The sequence below is a fragment of the Onthophagus taurus genome, chromosome 6 (genome assembly GCF_036711975.1).
Source record: "Onthophagus taurus isolate NC chromosome 6, IU_Otau_3.0, whole genome shotgun sequence".
Classification (NCBI taxonomy): domain Eukaryota; kingdom Metazoa; phylum Arthropoda; class Insecta; order Coleoptera; family Scarabaeidae; genus Onthophagus; species Onthophagus taurus.
The window spans coordinates 5,947,783-5,967,855 of NC_091971.1; the positions used below are offsets into that span (position 1 = coordinate 5,947,783).

Sequence of the window (20,073 nt, forward strand, 5' to 3'; positions counted from 1 at the left end):
GTTATTAAAGCATGGCTAAATTCTAACAGCCGTCTCAGCATGTGTGTGTTTTTTTTGACTAACAACTAAAATTCCAGCAATCAGTTGAGGATTTATCAAGCACCCCAAATAACAATGAAACGATTGCAAATGTGAATACATCTGAAACGTTTCAAAGTGATATCACAACTGTGGATTCTGGCCATCAAAAGAAGGATGATCAACGAAAACGGCCGTCATTGTTTGGCACCAAATACGATCCGATTAAGAACGAAGGTCCAATATCTTTCAGTGCTTATATGTCAAAGGTAAAAACGGTGGGGAAAAACGTCTTATTTCTAAATGTTGGCTTTGTGATTTGCTAATTGAAATTTAATTTGTTTGTTACACGTGGTCACCTTGTATTTAAAATTAATCTTGTGTGGTTGATTGTTTTTTACAGTCGGGGACTAACTTTTCTAGTCCGCGTCCATTCTCCAGCGTTTCAGCACCGTTATCACCACCGACAAACGTTGGTTATTCAACTTTACCGAAAGCTTCACCAGTTTCTGTGCCATTTTCATCACCTGCACCTTCTGTCCCATCATCGGGTAAGCTTAATTTTATTAATTTTGATGGAAATAAAAAAATAAGTAGATTTAAACTTTTTAAATTAGTGTATTTACTTTATTAGGTAGATTTTCTTCGATTAAACCTGGTGCGCCCTTTAAAGGTAGCAAAAATAATGAAGCTTATGATAGCTATTTTGGCCTTTTTTTTAGCAAATGATAGTATAACTTGTAAACGAGAAAAACTTTTTACTGTTATGTTTCAGATTCAAAATCCTTCAATGCCAAACCGAGACCGTTTTCCCTTGTTGCTTCAGAATAACATTTTTTTAATTTTAATTAAATTTTTTGTTTGAATTTTTAATTTATTTTTGTTTAAATTTAAATTTTATCGAAATTTTTGTTTAGAAATCTAAATATTTTTAATCCCACCCGCTTCTAATCGCACAGAAAGAACAAAACAACCAAGTTATACTGATCATTTACTATGTATTTAAAAATCTCATTTTCCTTTTTGCTTAATTAAAAATTTTATTATTTTTTTTTAATCCTCGTTAATACACCACACGTTTTAATTAACATAAAATGTTTTTGATTTGTTTTATTGTGTTGTGGTGTTTTTGCGGAACTAAAAACTCCCTATAGAAAAGGGACGATCCCTTCATAACGTTATTTGGCCCCCACCTCCCGATCCCGAAGAGTCTGACACTCCAACAGCGACTCCTTTATATTTTCCACCACCGAGTCATTTACGACCACCAACTCCTCCTTATTTACCCCCAGATCCACAAATAATCCAACCACCGCTTCCTAAACCTATTTATTCCTCGCTAAATTTATCATCCCAGAATCAAAATCAGACCACCGAAGAAATTGTATACAAAGAAGAAACTGTGCGAGAAGAAACAACAACATACAGTGAGAGTTTGTTAACAGAAGAGGAGGAAGACGTTAATATGGAACAAAGAATGTCGTTGTGTTCGGCGGAAGTGACGAGTATTGTGGATAGAAGGGTTGCGGTTGAAACCATTGAGAGCGCAGCGGAGACTCAAATGTTGGTTGAGTCTTTAACAAAACAAAGACCGCAATCTCCACCTCCGATTCCGCCGATTGATGCAGATATCTTGCCGAAAGTTGAAGTGCAAACACAACCTTTAGGTCAAAATCGGCCGAGGAGTAACACAGATCCTCGTGTTTTAACCCGAGTTTGTGTCTGCACGAATTCTTGTTGCAACGCAACAACCGGCGAACTCTGCGCGAGTTGCCCAATGAGAGATTTAAAGAGACCCAATGATTTCCAAAAATCGAAAAGTGTTTGTGTCGAACCAAAACGATTTGGTTCACCGATTATAACCGGAGTTTCAGTAACAATTAATAACCCCGGAAAAATTAAAGAATCCAAAGACTTCTTTACCGAAATTCCCGTGAAAAAAACAACGACCGCTTTAGGATCAGCCTTAGTAACAGCGCCCAAAGAACCGTTTCAACCCGTCTCGACCCATTCACAATCGATTCCTTTACCCGAAGAAACACAACCCTATTTACCGCCGGAAAGACCATACGTTCCACCTCCAAAGCCAGAAAGAAAAGAATCAATCCCCCAACAAGATTCGGCGTTTATTTCAGCTTTAAGAATTGCCCCAGAAAGACCTTGGACCCCAACAAACCCACCACCTTTAGTTACAAAAAAGAAAACCACCGAAGATCCCATTATGAAAGATTTACCAAAGCCAACTCAATGGATGTCGATGGTAAGCGCTTTAACAACAGCTTCAGATCGTCCATATTCCCCATTTGTAGGCGAAATCACCACGTCGGTGACTAAAGAAATCGTTGAACAAACCGATATTAAACAAGAAGAGATTAAAAAAATGAAACAATCACAACAAGAAATGATGAGGAGGTCATCTCACAACGAAACCGCTTTACCAAAACCCTACGTTGGCACGAGAACCAACACAACTCGTTTAGAAAAATTTGAAGCTGTTAACGATGATAGAGTAACCCCTCAAATGCATTTTCCTCCAATTTCGGATGAATTAAAAGCTTCATATGAGTACCACGCCGATTACTCAGAAATAAAAAGCGAGATTTCTTCGCAAATAATCGAACAAGCCCATTTAGAGGAAACGACTGAATCCGTTCAAAAAGTCCAAGAAAAAAGCGAAGAAACTAAATGCTCTTCTTGCCAAAAATCCATTTCCAAGGAAAAAAAGATTGAAAAGCAAACTGAAGAAACGGTTTTGAAAAAGCCCATGGAATTGTCGAGTTTGTTGCAAAAAAGGGAATATATCCCCCAATATCAAATGTCTTTAAATTACGACGAAACTCTCGAGTTGCCTCATCATAAAAATATAAAGAAACTCTTGCCAAACGATCAAAATAAACAACAATCGGATGGAAGGAATCCGAATGTAAAGCCAAGTTCGTATCAATACACTCCGAAACCTTTGCCAACTTATCGAGAACCTCAAGTTGTTACCAAACCGGTCACGACAATCCAACCGGGACAAACAAATCCTAACGTTCCCGCAATGTCCTTCCAAACCATCGATGATGAACGACCGCCAAAAACATCATTTTCACCAAGACCGGGATCTTTAACGCCGAGTATGATCAACAAACCACCATCAACACTTCCTTATTACCAAGCAAATCTTGTTTACACAGAAATGCCTGTACCCGAAGTTAACGTTTTCGATCCTAAAAGCCCCGCAATTTCACGCTCCCCAAGTCCTTGTCCAGATCGTGCTCCATCGCCATTCGGAAGAATGTCACCGAGACCCAGATCACCAGCGGCCGGACCCCCTCCAAACCCACTTAAACAAGGTGTTATTCCCAAGTTTACTAAAGAAGATCATATGAAAGGTGAAGCTGTTAAAAATATTTCAACTTATATTCCTCAGTATAGAGAAAAAATTGATGGGAGAGTTTCCGATGCTGATACAAGAACCGTCACTCAACACGTTAGTTTTGATGTACCTCTTCGTAAGAGTTCAGTTAAAGAAGTTGAATGTCATAAAAAAAGTGCTTATGAAACTCAAGGAAAAGTTGAGGATTCTGCTAGTTGTACTTTAAAAGTTTGCCAAAAAAAACAAGAAGAAAAATCTAGTCAAGAATGTGGACAAAAATGTGGACAACAATCCCAAAAATCTGTTCAACAAATTGGACAACAATCTATTCAACAAATGGGACAACAATCTTCTCAAAAATCTGTTCAACAAATGGCACAATCCTCTCAAAGATCCCAACAGTCAATGCAACAATCAATGCAGCAAAAAATGCAGCAATCGGTTCAACAAACTGTTGAAGAAATAGTACAAGAATCTGTACAAACAGTACAACAACGTTCTATGCAATGCTCAAAACAATCATCGTCATATAACAGTCAATTTGAAAAAGCTTCCTCCGCTTTACAACAACAACAACAATCTAAACAAGCTTCTTTAGAAGCAACCAAACAAACTTTAAAGCCATCAACGCAACCCCCTTTCCGTCAAGTAAAAAACCCGGAAGTGAATCCACCTGGAGTTCAAGGAATGCGAGTGACGAATCCTCAACCGATTTATTCCCCTTTTCTTCAAAAAGGTCAGACTCAACCCCCTCCCGTTCAACCACCAGCTCCTCCAACGAGAACATCCGTTCCAAAAACTCCAATTTCCGCGGCAACAGCCCAACCGAACAAATCCCAACAAGCTCTAACAAACAAAAACGTACCCCTTTGTGGTGCCAGTGCGAATGTATCCAATGTACCCAAACCTAATAATGCAGGTGTTGGAGGTGGAAAACAAGCCGGAGCCGTTGGGTTCTCCCCGAAAAGAGGTCGCGGAGTTCTCAATGTTGGCGGTTTAGTTGGAGCTAGAATTGCTGTTTGTGGTCATTGCCACAATCAAATCAGGTAGAATAAAACAAACGGATTTGTGTTGCATCGTATTATTTTTTATTTTTAATTTTTAACAAATTAATTTGATGTTTTTTATTTTATTTTTGAGTTTTTGCGTTGTTGTTTTTAGTTAAAGAAATAACAGAGCATGTTAAAACTAACCCGGAAGTAACGAACGGAAATCAAAATGGATCAATATCTGGACCACAATCTCCAGTTTCTTCGAAAGCTCCAAAATTGAGCACATTGAACATCAGACAACACATAATAGCGAGTAGTAAAGTTCCAACTCCACCAATTGTTGACATAATAAACGAAGCAGAAAACGACGAAATAAATTTAGTTCAAAATAATGCGATGAAACAAAACGATTCGAATCATAATTTAAAAGAGAATCATGCAAACGGAGCTTCTTTTGTGCTTCAAAATTTGTTGAAAAGTAAAGTTGAAAATACAAATGATGATTTTAAAAATGAAAGTAATAAAAACGAAACAACGGAACAATGTTTCGAAAAAGAATACAATAATGGGAATATTAATTTTTCGAGAATTATAAGTCAAGACGGAAATAACGGCATTGATAAATCAAATAAATCGACAAATCAGGTAGAAAAGAGCTTGAATAATTCCGCAATAACACGATCGGTTGAGAATAATCAAAATTTAGAGCCTATTTGTTGTGTTTGTAACACGGAAATTGAAAGGTATGATTTTTTTGTGATGATTTATTATTGCTTGATGTTTAATTAGAGTTGAGTTATTTAAATCTAAGTAAATGTGAGAGTTTTTGTATTTTAATGTGTTGGCTATGGTTCTAAATTCATTTTTAGGTGATAAAATTCCATACCCAAGAACTCTTAAATTTACTTAAAATAATTAAAGAAGCTAAAAAAAATTACAAAATACATAATTTTTTTAAGGGGGCCATTCATAACAGCTTTGGGTAAAATCTGGTGTCCAGATCACTTCGTTTGTACATCACAAAATTGCAAAAGACCACTCGCTGATATCGGATTTATTGAAGAACAAGGACAATTGTATTGCGAGTACTGTTTCGAGCAGTATTTAGCTCCAAATTGTTCGAAATGTGGAACCAAAGTAAAAGGAGTAAGTTGTTTTATAACATTTAATCGCTTTTATTGTAACATTTTTTTGTATTAGGATTGTTTGAAAGCCATTGGAAAAAATTTCCATCCAGAATGCTTTAATTGCTCATATTGCGGAAAATTATTCGGAAATTCCCCGTTTTTCTTGGAAGATGGTCAACCCTACTGTGAAAACGGTAAATATTTTTACTACACATCTTGAAATCGATATCGTATCCTAAATTAGGTATCACTCTTTTGTGAATCAAAATATTTTAGTATCACGCGATTCCATAAAGTTTTATCGAAGCACTGCGTTTATTGTCGTTTTCTTTTCCTTTTAGATTGGAACGAAATGTTCACGACGAAATGTTTCGCATGCGGATTCCCCGTCGAAGCTGGAGATCGTTGGGTGGAGGCTTTGAATAATAACTATCATAGCCAGTGCTTTAATTGCACTGTAAGTTTAAATTCAAAGAAATTAAATGAAAAAATTTAATCTTTTTTTAATTAATTTAGATGTGTAAGAAAAATCTCGAAGGACAAAGCTTCTTCGCTAAAGGTGGTCGTCCTTTCTGCAAAAACCACGCCCGTTAGAATTCTCTACAAAAAAAATTTAAAGAAGAAAGAAATAAAATAAAAGTTATTTGATTTTTAAAAAGGGGTTTAAAAAAGCTTTCGCCAAATATAATTATATTTATTTATATATTCTTGTAATTCAGCTTAAAAAAGCCAAATCTATAAACCAAAATGAATTTTTTGTGTTAAAAAAAAACTATTAGATGATTATTTTAGTCTTTTTAGGTAATTAAATATAAAAAAAAATATTTATCTATATGTGTTATGTATACTAGTCGTTTAAGTTTAAATAACAAAACATCAGGTATATTTTAGTAGAAAAAAAAATAAGAACTATGTAAATTGTACTTATATAACTTGTGTATAAATAAATCTTTGTGTTTTAATTGTATAAAATTTAAGAAATAATGGAGGAGATGAGAAGAATTCGAATAAAGTTGCCATTTTAGAGACGAAAAGGATTTGTAGTGTTTAGATGGATTGTTTTATTATGTATATTAGATAAATCAATAAATAACCATTTAAAATTTAATTTTTAAAGTTTAAATCTTAATTTTAAGCTACTAATTAACAACTAATAATGGCAGTTGAACCTTTAAATTGGCGGAATCCAAACATCCCGATTTAAATCGAATTTTTGTTGCAAAAACTCGTTTAATTGGCATTCTGAAGCGGCGGGGTATCTTTTAAAAATTTCTTTCGCAACTTTACTAAACTTATTCACTTCTGATACCATAAATTTCACTTTGCTATTAACACTCATATTTTCATTGTTGTAATTAACCCTCGAATTCATCGGCCATAATCTTATCCAACCCCCTTCTTCCGCTGGGGCATTCTTCCAATCTTTTCCATTACCCCATTTGTTTGTGTAATTGTACGTTTTTAAGTTATTTTGGTTTAAATTATTTTTTGTTACTTTATTAGCCGATTTACTTCGTGAAATTGATCTCGCCGACATTTTTCTGTGTTTTTTCCTCCATCTTCCAGCTGCGTTAACGACGGCTTGAGATGGTTTTATGGCGCGTTTTTGGTCCTCTTCAACCAATTTATTCTCATCGTCATCGTTCCAAATATGATAAATACATAATCCTGTGTTGTATAAAGGTAACCCTAAAAGATCGAACATATCGTGTAACATCGGTTTTTTCACTGTTCTATCAGCGTCGCAATCGTTTCCTAAAGCTGGGCTTAAATTTACCTAAAAAATAAAATTTTTAACTAAAAAGTTGCGTAATAAATTAATTATTACTTCTAACAACCAAGGTCTTAAAGTGCTATCAATTAAAACGTCGAATCCAAAAAATTCGAAACAATTAACCGTTTGTGGAACTTGTTGAATGTGACTTAATAAAGTTAAAATGATTAAGGAAGAGATTTTTTGCCAAAGTAACCAATCGGAAATTCCCGCTTGTTGGAAATATCTTCGTAATTGCCGAAAAGTCCATTTACATCCGGCCCCAATTCGATCTTTCATTTCAGTGTAACCAGGTCCGCATTTATTTATTGAACTATTCGTGAGATGTCGATAAGGATTTTTTAGATCATTCAAACTAAATTTATCGGTACCAAATCGGGCTAATCCCTCCCGATATAAATAAATTGTAACCGGGTGGTAAGATGGAATACAAACGTAAAGCCTCAAATCAAATTTATAACCGCCGATTAATAACGGTTTTTCGATATATTTCTGAACGATCGTGTTACTATCGTAAGTTAATTCACTTAATTTCTAAAAAATCAATAAAAATAATTAAATTAAAATCGATTAGATGAATAAAATTACTCTGAAAAGAAAAATTCCTCTTCCTTGACTTTGAGCGACCGGTTTACAAATCCACACTGGTTTATCTTCGTAATACAAATCAATATCATTTCTTGCTGTAAATGGTCTACATTTTGAACACTCAGCAGCTAATTTGGTGTATTCTAATGGAAGATTAAATCCATCAGGACTGAAACACAAATTTTTAAAATAATATTAATTATAATTTTATTTGTGTACCTAAAATCGTAGATTGATCCATAAACCTTCTTCATACACCTCAAATAACGAACTAAATTATCTTTGCGACAAATTGCTGAACCTTTCGGGATATGATTTATAAACTAAAATAAACGTGATGGAATGGAACTAAAAATTTATTATTTTCTTTTATAAAATACCTGCCAAGCGTATAAACTTTTATGGTGGCTAACGGAAAACCCGGAAGTTCTCCACCAAAGGTTCCAATGATCGCCGTTTTCTGAATTATATTCTCTCCATCCTCGTTCTAAACAAACCTAAAATTAATAAATATAAATATATTTTACAGTAATCAACAAGTTCTAGTGTTAGTTCTAGTTTTAGTTCAATAACAATATCCAATCTAGTTCTACTATCATCGAACTAACTCTCAAAAACCCAATTTTGATGTTTTTAACATCAGTGTAGGTTATATCTCGAAAACTAAATGTAGGGGAAAAAAGTTTTGTTATTAGAAAATATTCTGTAATATCCCCGAAAATATTTCTCATAATCGTTTCTGTTCCAGCATTGACTATTTCGAACCTATTTGACTATAATCTCAAAAATCCTATTTTAATGTTTTCAACATCAGTGTAGGTTATATCTCAAAAACTAAATGTGGGGGAAAAAAGTTTTGTTATTAGAAAATATTCTGTAATATTCCCTAAAACATTTCTCATAATCGTTTCTGTTCCAGCATTGATTATTTCGAACCTATTTGGCTATAATCTAAAAAACCTTATTTTGATGTTTTCAACATCAGTGTAGGTTATATCTCAAAAACTAAATGTGGGGGAAAATGTTTTGTTATTAGAAAATATTCTGTAATATCCCCTAAAACATTTCTCATAATCGTTTCTGTTCCAGCATGACCTATTTCGAACCTATTTGACTATAATCTCAAAAATCCTATTTTGATGTTTTCAACATCAGTGTAGGTTATATCTCAAAAACTAAATGTGGGGGAAAAAAGTTTTGTTATTAGAAAATATTCTGTAATATCCCCGAAAACATTTCTCATAATCGTTTCTGTTGCTGCATTGACTACTTCGAACCTATTTGACTATAATCTAGAAAACCCTATTTTGATGTTTTCACCATCAGTGTAGGTTATATCTCAAAAACTAAATGTGGGGGAAAGAAGTTTTGTTATTACAAAATATTCTGTAATATCCCCTAAAACATTTTTTATAATCGTTTCTGTTCCAACATTGACTATTTCGGACCTATTTGACTATAATGTAAAAAGCCGTATTTTGATGTTTTCAACATCAGTGTAGGTTATATCTCAAAAACTAAATGTGGAGGAAAAAAGTTTTGTTATTAAAATACATTCTGTAATATCCCCGAAAATATTTCTCATAATCGTTTCTGTTCCGAACCTATTTGACTATAATTTAAAAACCCAATTTTGATGTTTTTAACATCAGTGTAGGTTATATCTCGAAAACTAAATGTAGGGGAAAAAAGTTTTGTTATTAGAAAATATTCTGTAATATCTCCTAAAACATTTCTCATAATCGTTTCTGTTCCAGCATTGACTATTTCGAACCTATTTGACTATAATGTAAAAAACCCTATTTTGATGTTTTCAACATCAGTGTAGGTTATATCTCAAAAACTAAATGTGGGAGAAAAAAGTTTTGTTATTAGAAAATATTCTGTAATATCCTCTATAACATTTCTCATAATTGTTTCGGTTCCTGCATTGACTATTTCGAACCTATTTGACTATAATCTAAAAACCCTATTTTGATGTTTTCAACATCAGTGTAGGTTATATCTCAAAAACTAAATGTGGGGGAAAAAAGTTTTGTTATTAGAAAATATTCTGTAATATCCCCTAAAACATTTTTTATAATCGTTTCTGTTCCAGCATTGACTATTTCGAACCTTTTTCACTATAATCTAAAAACCCTATTTTGATGTTTTCAATATCAGTGTAGGTTATATCTCAAAAACTAAATGTGGGGGAAAAAAGTTTTGTTATTAGAAAATATTCTGTAATATCCCCTAAAACATTTTTTATAATCGTTTCTGTTCCAACATTGACTATTTCGGACATATTTGACTATAATGTAAAAAGCCCTATTTTGATGTTTTCAACATCAGTGTAGGTTATATCTCAAAAACTAAATGTGGGAGAAAAAAGTTTTGTTATTAGAAAATATTCTGTAATATCCCCTAACACATTTCTCATAATCGTTTCTGTTCCAGCATTGACTATTTCGAACCTTTTTCACTATAATCTAAAAACCCTATTTTAATGTTTTCAATATCAGTGTAGGTTATATCTCAAAAACTATATGTGGGGGAAAAAAGTTTTGTTATTAGAAAATATTCTGTAATATCCCCTAAAACATTTCTCATAATCGTTTCGGTTCTTGCATTGACTATTTCGAACCTATTTGACTATAATCTAAAATACCCTATTTTGACGTTTTCAACATCAGTGTAGGTTATATCTCAAAAACTAAATGTGGGGGAAAAAAGTTTTGTTATTAGAAAATATACTCTAACTTCCCCTAAAACATTTCTCATAATCGTTTCGGTTCCAGCATTGACTATTTCGAACCTATTTGGCTATAATCCAAAAAACTCTATTTTGATATTTTCAACATCAGTGTAGATTATATCTCAAAAACTAAATGTGGGGGAAAAAAGTTTTGTTATTAGAAAATATTCTCTAACATCCCCTAAAACATTTCTCATAATCGTTTCGGTTCCTGCATTGACTATTTCGAACCTATTTGACAATAATCTAAAAACCCAATTTTGTTGTTTTTAACATCAGTGTAGGTTATATCTCGAAAACTAAATGTAGGGGAAAAAAGTTTTGTTATTAGAAAATATTCTATAATATCCCCTAAAACATTTCTCATAATCGTTTCTATTCCAGCATTGACTATTTCGAACCTTTTTCACTATAATCTAAAAACCCTATTTTGATGTTTTCAATATCAGTGTAGGTTATATCTCAAAAACTAAATGTGGGGGAAAAAAGTTTTGTTATTAGAAAATGTTCTGTAATATCCCCTAAAACATTTTTTATAATCGTTTCTGTTCCAACATTGACTATTTCGGACCTATTTGACTATAATGTAAAAAGCCCTATTTTGATGTTTTCAATATCAGTGTAGGTTATATCTCAAAAACTAAATGTGGGGGAAAAAAGTTTTGTTATTAGAAAATTTTCTGTAATATCTGCTAAAACATTTTTCATAATCGTTTCTGTTTCAACATTGACTATTTCGAACCTATTTGACTATAATGTAAAAAGCCCTATTTTGATGTTTTCAACATCAGTGCAGGTTATATCTCATAAACTAAATGTGGGGGAAAAAAGTTTTGTTATTAAAAAATATTCTGTAATATCCCCTAAAACATTTTAATAATCGTTTCAGTTCGAGCTGTTTAGTTTCCATATACAATCTAAATCAATCTAGTGCTTACTAGCGCTACTTGATTTAGACAAGTTTAGTTTACATAAAAATCTAGCTTTTAATTGTTCTGGACAATCATTTAGACAAATATTTAATGGTTACCGAATAACATTCAATAATTTTGAACAATCTGATATAATTTTGATTCGGTTTAAAGAAATAGAAGAAAAATACTATCTTTATGGTTGATTTTTATTTGAAAAGATAAAACCCGGAAGTTAGTTTGCGTGTTTATTTATTCGAAAGGCTCCTATCTGAAAATGGGTTATAAGAATAAATTACAATTGTATTTTATTCGTAAAATAGACCGGTCGAAAATTTATAGCCCATTCCGTTAATTGCGTCACGCTATTTCCAATGAACCCGGCGACGACAGTTTTAATTCGTTTCGATTCCCAATGTCGTTTCATCATCAAAAATCCTTGAATACGAAATATTTATTGAATTAAATCCCCATTAAAACAATTAAACTAACATCAAATCGAAACGGAGTAAAAATGTTAAGAAATTAGATCCTTATTAATTTACCTAATCATCAATAAAAAAGCAAACACCCATTTTCTAATTATGATTCTTCACGCAAAGGTTAACAAATTTATAGCAACGACCTTTTCGAATGTTTATCGTTAGAGGAGCTTTACTATTATAGAGGTTTATAGAGTATGTAAATTTGTTTGATCTAGTTTTACGCAGAGAATGTTTTCAAGCACTTCCTGTTGCAGCGACCTTTCAAACCCCCATTGTTATGGTGGGAGTTGATGAAATAACAACAACAACTCCCCCCCAACAACGAAATGCAATGCATACTCGCGTGTTAACCAGGAATTCATTAGAGGTTTACCCGATTATTTATTACAGTCCACCCAGTTGGGTTATGCACCCTGTAAGAGAAAATTTCCCCCTTTACTCCTTTTAAACCAGTCAAACCGATTTACGTGTAAATATTCGTCGCGTGTTTTATACTTTTACCCGTTTTCGCTTTTCTCGTTTTCGTTTTTTTGGTTAAAAAAACTCATTGACGTCAAATGATATTATATTATAATATAATTTTAAAATTTTCACATTTTGCAAATTAATGTTTTAAGTAAAAATGTTCGTTTTAATTCTGCATTCTTTTTCTCCATATTTTTCAAACACAACCCAACGATTGTTATATATCAAATGAAAGAGAAATCTTTGAGCTTTAATTAAAGATAAACTTTATTTCTTAGTTTTCATAAACAACGCTTCCACGAATTTTTAAATTTTCATCTTTTATAACATTTGTATTTTAAGCAAAAACGTTAGTTTATACTCAATATCGTTTTTTCTCAAAACTTTTCAAATCCAACCCAACGATTATTATACATCAATCGAAAGAGAAATCTTTGGGCTTTAATTAATGATAAATCTAATTTCTTAATTCTCATAAACACCGCCTCCCCTAATTTTTAAATTTTCATCTTTTATAACACTTATTTTATGCAATTATAATAATTTTATAATTTTTTTTTAGAAATACTTACTTGGGTTAAAAGAAGTGGTCCGGCTCCGTTATCATTTAAACGGAAAATGAAAGGACCTTCACCAAAACACTCTTCAAACATTTTTGTGTTAAAATTAATAATGTTAAAAAATCTGAAAAAAATATATAACAATTATCTTAATATTTTTTAAACGTCAATTTCAATTTATGAGTGTTGAGTAACCTATAAAGTAATAAAACCATTATTCAAAATTCTCTAAAATAGGCTGTAACTGTTCAAAATTTTCAGGCAAATTACAAGATTCGAAAATTATTGAAAATGAGGCAACTAAGGAATTGGGCAAAAATCGGTCGAGTTTACAAAATAAACCATAAATCATATTTATTTTCAATTTTCCCGTTGATATACACAGTAATGGGACAATCAAGAGTTGTAAACGCAACAGAAATGTATAAGTAAGTTTACGTTTAGATTTTCAAAATTAACTGTTGTTCTATTTCAAAGTCAAGTTCAATAACTTACGTTTTAAAGAGTATCTATTTAAACCACCGCGTTACATTCGTCTCCATTGTCGGTCGTTTTTCCATAAAGAAAATTAAAGTTCAACCAACAGCACGTGGTTTTTGAAATCACGCTAACGACGACGTCAGTCGTTTATGTAACATCGACGTCGCGTCGTCACAAGTTCTGGCTGGCTTTTCAGATTTTAGGTGCTGGTGGTGGTGGGTTATGCCAGTTAGCAGTGACAAGCGCGTTCCATTCATCCCTTTTCCACGCCCCAAACATTTAAAGCGCAACCTTCCAGCACAAAACAAGAATAAAAGGGTTATAACAAGATACCGCAGTAAAGCACTGTAAACTTTAATGTTAAACTTGAATGCGGTATAAGATTCCATCACAAAACTTGTAAAGATTTTTAGAGATATTGTTGGAATATGTTGCAGTAAACGTTAGTTAAAACTCAATACCTTTTCTCTCCAAAATTTTCAAATCCAACCCAACGACTATTATACATCAATCGAAAGAGAAATCTTTGAGCTTCGATTAAAGATAAATCTCATTTCTTAGTTTCCATAAACAACACTTCTGCGAGTTTTTAAATTTTCACCGTTTTTATTTTAAGCAAAAACGTTAGTTTGCACTCAATATCGTTTTTCACAAAAATTTTCAAATCCAACCCAACGATTATTATACATCAATCGAAAGAGAAAGCTTTGAGCTTTAATTAAAGATAAATCTCATTCCTTAGTTTCCATAAACATAGCTTCCACGAATTTTTAAATTTTCATCTTTTTTGACATTTTTATCTGAAGCAAAAACGTTTATTTATACTCAATATCGTTTTTCTCTAAAATTTTCAAATCCAACCCAACGATTATTATACATCAATCGAAAGAGAAAGCTTTGAGCTTTAATTAAAGATAAATCTCATTACTTAGTTTCCATAAACGTAGCTTCCACGAATTTTTAAATTTTCATCTTTTTTGACATTTTTATCTGAAGCAAAAACGTTTGTTTATACTCAATATATTTTTTCTCCAAAATTTTGAAATACAACCCAACGATTATTATACATCAATCGAAAGAGAAATCTTTGAGCTTCGATTAAAGATAAATCTCATTTCTTAGTTTCCATAAACAACACTTCTGCGAGTTTTTAAATTTTCACCATTTTTATTTTAAGCAAAAACGTTAGTTTACACTCAATATCGTTTTTCTCCAAAATTTTGAAATACAACCCAACGATTATTATACATCAATCGAAAGAGAAAGCTCTGAGCTTTAATTAAAGATAAGTCTCATTTCTTAGTTCCCATAAACACCGCTTCCACGAATTTTTAAATTTTCATCTTTTTTGACATTTTTATCTGAAGCAAAAACGTTTGTTTATAGTCAATATATTTTTTCTCCAAAATTTTCAAATACAACCCAACGATTATTATACATCAATCGAAAGAGAAAGCTTTGCGCTTTAACTGAAGATAAATCTCATTCCTTAGTTTCCATAAACGTAGCTTCCACGAATTTTTAAATTTTCTCTATTTTTGACATTTTTATCTGAAGGAAAAAGTTTGTTTCAAAGTCTCAAAGTCTTTTCTCTCCAAAATTTTCAAATACAACCCAACGATTATTATACATCAATCGAAAGAGAAAGCTTTAAGCTTTAATTGAACATAAATCTCATTCCTTAGTTTCCATAAACACCGCTTCCACGAATTTTTAAATTTTCATCTTTTTTGACATTTTTATCTGAAGCAAAAACGTTTATTTATACTCAATATCGTTTTTCTCCAAAATTTTCAAATCCAACCCAACGATTATTATACATCAATCGAAAGAGAAAGCTTTAAGCTTTAATTGAAGATAAATCTCATTCCTTAGTTTCCATAAACATAGCTTCCACGAATTTTTAAATTTTCATCTTTTATGACATTTTTATCTGAAGCAAAAACGTTTGTTTATACTCAATATATTTTTTCTCCAAAATTTTGAAATACAACCCAACGACTATTATACATCAATCGAAAGAGAAAGCTCTGAGCTTTAATTAAAGATAAGTCTCATTTCTTAGTTCCCATAAACACCGCTTCCACGAATTTTTAAATTTTCATCTTTTTTGACATTTTTATCTGAAGCAAAAACGTTTGTTTATAGTCAATATATTTTTTCTCCAAAATTTTCAAATACAACCCAACGATTATTATACATCAATCGAAAGAGAAAGCTTTGCGCTTTAACTGAAGATAAATCTCATTCCTTAGTTTCCATAAACGTAGCTTCCACGAATTTTTAAATTTTCTCTATTTTTGACATTTTTATCTGAAGGAAAAAGTTTGTTTCAAAGTCTCAAAGTCTTTTCTCTCCAAAATTTTCAAATACAACCCAACGATTATTATACATCAATCGAAAGAGAAAGCTTTAAGCTTTAATTGAAGATAAATCTCATTCCTTAGTTTCCATAAACACCGCTTCCACGAATTGTTAAATTTTCATCTTTTTTGACATTTTTATCTAAAGCAAAAACGTTAGCTTAAACTCAAAATCTTTTCTCTCCAAAATTTTCAAATCCAACCCAACGATTATACATCAATAGATAGAGAAATCTTTGAGGTTGGATTAAAAAATATTGTTGTATAATATATTTATTTATATCACCTACAATATTTATAAATAAGTGGTCTTTAAGTATCTCGATAAAACTCAACGAAAAACTTAGAACTTAGTAAAATGGTTGGAAAGAAGTTCGATTAACACGAAGTTTTACGAGTTTCTGTAAGTTTTATTATTGACATAAATCATTTTTATCCACCACTGGATCAATACAAGAATATACAAAGAGACTAAAACAAAATTGAGCATACATAATAAATAAAAAAAACTTAAGTAATATCGTTTGTTAAAGGATCAAAAATAGAACAATTTTCGGAGTCGTCGTTATCGGCTTCTTCGCTGCTCTTTAAACTACTCTTAGATAACTTTTTTTCTAAATCGTTAACTTTTATTTGACTCTGTATGGCTTTAGTTCTCATTTTCGACATTTCCTCTAAATATTCTTTATTGTTCATCTCTAATTGGATATTGGCTTCGTTTAATTTGTCGATGGCGTACTCCTTAAATTCCATGTATTTTTTTTCGGCTTGATCGACGTTGTCTTTATACTTTTGCAAATTTTTGTGAAACGTCTCTTCGTTTTTCTCTAAAGTTTTTATAACATTTTTAGCCCTTTCATATTTTTGAACCAAATCGTAAAATGCCTTCTCTAAATTCGCTAAATGGTTCTTAACCAAATCTCGTTCGCTTTTCACGGTTTCATGATCTTGAATTAATTGCCCCATAACGTTTTCGTAACTCGCCACGATACTAGCAATATCTTTTGAGCCATCCGAATCGGATAATTCTCTTCTTAACGAGTCATTTTCTTCTTTAAGTCTCATCATTTCATCTTCGAGTTCTTCAATTTTCGCTTTGTATTCTATGACCGATTGGTTTTCTAGTTGTCGATCATTTTTTATCGCCTGCTCCTGTAAACGGTATCTGTTAATCCTTTTCACTTCGGTTGTTATTGAAAATTTTAAGAGTGATTGAACCACCTGTATAAAATCCATAAATAATGAATCGATTTTTGGTTGGAAAAAAAATTAATTATCTGAAAGGGATTTCAATCCCTTTGACGGCTTATTGATTTAATTTTCATTTGATGGATTTATTATTTTTTAATTTTTGCGTTGATATGGTTATTAACAAATAAATTAGTAATTATTTATTTCTTTTTTTATGTAATTTAGTAAATACGACGATTACGGTTTTCCTGTTCCCCGACATTATGATTATGAACTCCATAAAAAATACTTATCAAAAATAAAGAGGCGTCAACAAGAATGGAACGAATTAAACGATCGTAATAAATACAAAAGAGGTTGCAGATTAAAGCGTCGTATTCGCAAAGGAATTCCATGGAATGAACGTTCAACCACATGGATGATTTTATCTGGTGCTCAAGCACTTAAGAACAAATCGACGCGTAGTTACGAAGAACTGAAGGCAGTGATAAATAATACCGATGTGATTAAACAATTAGAAAAAGATGTGTTACGGTTATTTCGTGAAAATATTTTCTTTATGAAAGAGGGAGTTATGCAAAAAAGGGTGTTCAACATCTGCGGAGCATTCGCTAACCAAAACGCAGAAATCAATTATTGCCAAGGTTTAGATCGCATCGCCGCTTTATTGCTATTATCTACCAAAGATGAAGAGATAAGCTTTTGGTTGTACAAAGCTTTAATCGAAAACATACTCCCTAACTATTTCGGTGGCGGGCTAAGCGGTTTATTAACAGAAATTGCAGTTTTCTTAGACCTCCTCAGATCAAAAGAACCCTCATTGTATCAACACTTTAATGATTTAGGACTTAATTTGCACTCCAAGTTATCACACTGGTTTCTTTGCTCCTACTCTGGGATTTTGCCAGCCGAAACGGTTTTGAGAATATGGGACTGTTTATTTTACGAAGGTTCAGTAGTACTAATGCGAGTTGCTTTAACACTTATTAGAATGCACAAGAATCAACTTTTACAAGTGAATAATGCGGAAGAACTTGTAAAATGCTTACAAGATATTGAACAACATCCACAAGTATATGATTGTAATTATTTCATAAAAGTACGTAAAATTTATTTTTTTTAACATTTCGTTATTATATTCCTCATTTTAGCTTATTTATAATATATCAGGATCATTAACAAACAAACAATTAATAAAGTTACGTATAAAACATATAAATGCGATTGAAGAAATGTGTAAATATTGAAATATTTTGAGAATGATTTTTTTTATTTATATTGTTATTGATAATAAATCTGAAATAAATTATATTAATAATGATTTAATTATAAATTTGCTTTAATTTATTAATGTCTATTGAAATAAAATCGGTTAAATAAAAAATCATTGAAATGTGTCAAATTCATATGTGACACATGTATCAGCGACATCTAGTGAGATTTTTTTATAAACTTCATACATCGCTCTCTTAATTATGATTTTATGATAATTCAAAAGTAATTTAAGTATTACTATTAGCAAATTCTAGTACATATTAGATTAATCACGTTTTAATTCATAATCATTGAATCATTATAATCAAAGGTAACACAACAACTAACTTCACCTTAAACCAAGTGACGTTCTTATCTGTCATTTATAATCGGCCTAAATGTGAATTAGGTTAGATTAGAAACGTCAAAAAAACTACAAATGTGGAGAAATAGTTAATTCCTATTACATTATTTTTAATTTAACTATGATCTCCGACACTGTTCGATTAAATCATTTGTACAATAGAAACGACCATGACCATTATTTATTTAATGGTTCGAGTTTGTAATACGTTAAATAAACTGGCATGATTCAGTGTGTCTTCTTGAAAATATTCAGATAAGACTTAATATTAATTTGGATTATCTAAATGGCTCAAACGAACTTAAGGTAAATTCTAAGTAGTGTAGATTATTAAATTAATTTGTTTCTATAATTTAGTAAAGTTGATGAATATGGATTTGAGAGACCACCAAACTTTGATTACAAAAAGCAAGCGGAATTTTTCGAAAATTACCTATCAATATTAAATAGACGTCAACAGCGTTGGAAAGGTTTAAATGAACGTGAAAAAAATAAGAAAACGGCTAAATTAAAACGATTTATACGTAAAGGAATTCCAATGAGCGAACGACCGATGATTTGGATGTTCACTTCTGGGGGTCAAGCACTTAAAGATAAATCAAAACTTACCTATGAAGAAATGAAATCATTGATAAATGATGAAAATTTAATATCAATGATTAAACTGGATGTACCTCGCACGTTTCCTGAAAACATTTTCTTTACCAAAGATGGAGTTTTACCTAAAAAATTATTCAATGTTTGTGCAACATTTGCGCATCAAAACGCTGAAGTTACCTACTGCCAAGGTTTAAATTACATCGCCGGTTTATTATTATTAGCCACCAAAGATGAAGAAGTCACCTTTTGGTTACTTAAAGCTTTAGTCGACAACATACTTCCTAAATATTACATTAAAACAATGTCCGGGTTATTAACAGACCTCGCCGTTTTAGATGAACTTGTTAAATTAAAAGAACCTCTCGTACACAATCATCTTGTTAGAATGGGGGTTGAATTTGGTGTTAGTTCAACAAAATGGTTTATTTGTTTATACTCGGAAGTTTTACCAACAGAAACTGTTTTAAGAATATGGGATAGTTTGTTTTGTGAAGGCTCAAAAATATTGTTTCGCGTTGCTTTAACTCTTATTAAAATACATAGGGATGATATCTTATGCACTAATGATTTTGGAGAAGTTATAGACTGTTTTAAAAGGATGGGACATAATTCACAAGTATTAAATTGCCATTCGTTTATGGAAGTAAGCTGAATTAATTAAATCGTAATTTTTTATTAATTAATTTGTTTTAGAAAATTTTTACAATGCCCGGATCGTTTTCAAGCAGCCAATTAGAAAAGTTGCGTTTAAAACATGCAAATACACATTGAAATTTAAAAAGCGTTCAAAAGTCAACAAAAAT

At 31.6% G+C, this 20,073-nt stretch overlaps 5 protein-coding genes across 9 annotated transcripts in view; 3 read left to right on the forward strand and 2 right to left on the reverse strand.

Moving 5' to 3' along the window:
• The window catches only part of LOC111428046 (Z band alternatively spliced PDZ-motif protein 52), a 20,388-nt gene extending 13,782 nt beyond the window's left edge, over positions 1–6,606 (forward strand). For 3 of the 5 annotated variants that reach the window (XM_023063447.2, XM_023063448.2, XM_023063446.2), the window contains exons 10-16: positions 78–287; positions 422–569; positions 1,173–4,425; positions 5,331–5,517; positions 5,572–5,692; positions 5,840–5,955; positions 6,015–6,606. In XM_023063447.2, coding sequence (XP_022919215.2) covers positions 78–287; positions 422–569; positions 1,173–4,425; positions 5,331–5,517; positions 5,572–5,692; positions 5,840–5,955; positions 6,015–6,092 — 4,113 coding nt within the window. In that variant the 3' untranslated portion in view covers positions 6,093–6,606. The remainder of the gene's footprint in view (positions 1–77; positions 288–421; positions 570–1,172; positions 4,426–5,330; positions 5,518–5,571; positions 5,693–5,839; positions 5,956–6,014) is intronic. The other 2 variants (XM_023063450.2, XM_023063449.2) reach the window with 1 other exon arrangement.
• On the reverse strand, positions 6,384–13,725 carry LOC111428048 (probable tubulin polyglutamylase TTLL2). Its single transcript, XM_023063451.2, has 7 exons — positions 13,514–13,725; positions 13,031–13,142; positions 8,241–8,357; positions 8,080–8,183; positions 7,861–8,029; positions 7,327–7,806; positions 6,384–7,275 (listed from the first exon to the last, which is right to left on the reverse strand). Exons 2-7 carry the CDS (start codon positions 13,109–13,111, stop codon positions 6,670–6,672), a joined length of 1,557 nt encoding a protein of 518 aa, XP_022919219.1. The 5' UTR covers positions 13,112–13,142; positions 13,514–13,725; the 3' UTR covers positions 6,384–6,669.
• LOC111427771 (growth hormone-regulated TBC protein 1-A-like) lies at positions 13,186–18,323 on the forward strand. Its single transcript, XM_023063068.2, has 4 exons — positions 13,186–13,220; positions 13,280–13,446; positions 17,278–18,151; positions 18,204–18,323. The coding sequence occupies exons 2-4, from the start codon at positions 13,310–13,312 to the stop codon at positions 18,297–18,299; spliced, it is 1,107 nt and encodes a 368-aa protein (XP_022918836.1). The 5' UTR covers positions 13,186–13,220; positions 13,280–13,309; the 3' UTR covers positions 18,300–18,323.
• LOC111428049 (transforming acidic coiled-coil-containing protein 1-like) lies at positions 16,251–17,190 on the reverse strand. Its single transcript, XM_023063452.2, has 2 exons — positions 17,083–17,190; positions 16,251–17,013 (listed from the first exon to the last, which is right to left on the reverse strand). Exons 1-2 carry the CDS (start codon positions 17,095–17,097, stop codon positions 16,372–16,374), a joined length of 657 nt encoding a protein of 218 aa, XP_022919220.2. The 5' UTR covers positions 17,098–17,190; the 3' UTR covers positions 16,251–16,371.
• A 350-nt stretch (positions 18,324–18,673) lies between the features above and the next one.
• Positions 18,674–20,054, forward strand: LOC111427944 (growth hormone-regulated TBC protein 1-A-like). The gene is made up of 3 exons (XM_023063316.2): positions 18,674–18,976; positions 19,028–19,913; positions 19,964–20,054. Exons 1-3 carry the CDS (start codon positions 18,957–18,959, stop codon positions 20,039–20,041), a joined length of 984 nt encoding a protein of 327 aa, XP_022919084.1. The 5' UTR covers positions 18,674–18,956; the 3' UTR covers positions 20,042–20,054.
• Positions 20,055–20,073: the final 19 nt, after the last annotated feature.

Bases quoted from the DNA above. Each gene is read 5' to 3' on its own strand.
- LOC111427771 (XM_023063068.2), top strand. From the start codon at position 13,310: ATGAGGCAACTAAGGAATTGGGCAAAAATCGGTCGAGTTTACAAAATA. The intron at 13,447-17,277 runs GTAAGTTTACGT...TATGTAATTTAG, and splicing joins AACGCAACAGAAATGTATAA to TAAATACGACGATTACGGTT. The intron at 18,152-18,203 runs GTACGTAAAATT...TCCTCATTTTAG, and splicing joins ATTGTAATTATTTCATAAAA to CTTATTTATAATATATCAGG.
- LOC111428048 (XM_023063451.2), bottom strand. From the start codon at position 13,111: ATGTTTGAAGAGTGTTTTGGTGAAGGTCCTTTCATTTTCCGTTTAAAT. The intron at 8,358-13,030 runs GTAAGTATTTCT...TATTAATTTTAG, and splicing joins GACCACTTCTTTTAACCCAA to GTTTGTTTAGAACGAGGATG. The intron at 8,030-8,079 runs GTACACAAATAA...TTTGTGTTTCAG, and splicing joins GGATCAATCTACGATTTTAG to TCCTGATGGATTTAATCTTC.
- LOC111427944 (XM_023063316.2), top strand. From the start codon at position 18,957: ATGGCTCAAACGAACTTAAG. The intron at 18,977-19,027 runs GTAAATTCTAAG...TCTATAATTTAG, and splicing joins ATGGCTCAAACGAACTTAAG to TAAAGTTGATGAATATGGAT. The intron at 19,914-19,963 runs GTAAGCTGAATT...AATTTGTTTTAG, and splicing joins ATTGCCATTCGTTTATGGAA to AAAATTTTTACAATGCCCGG.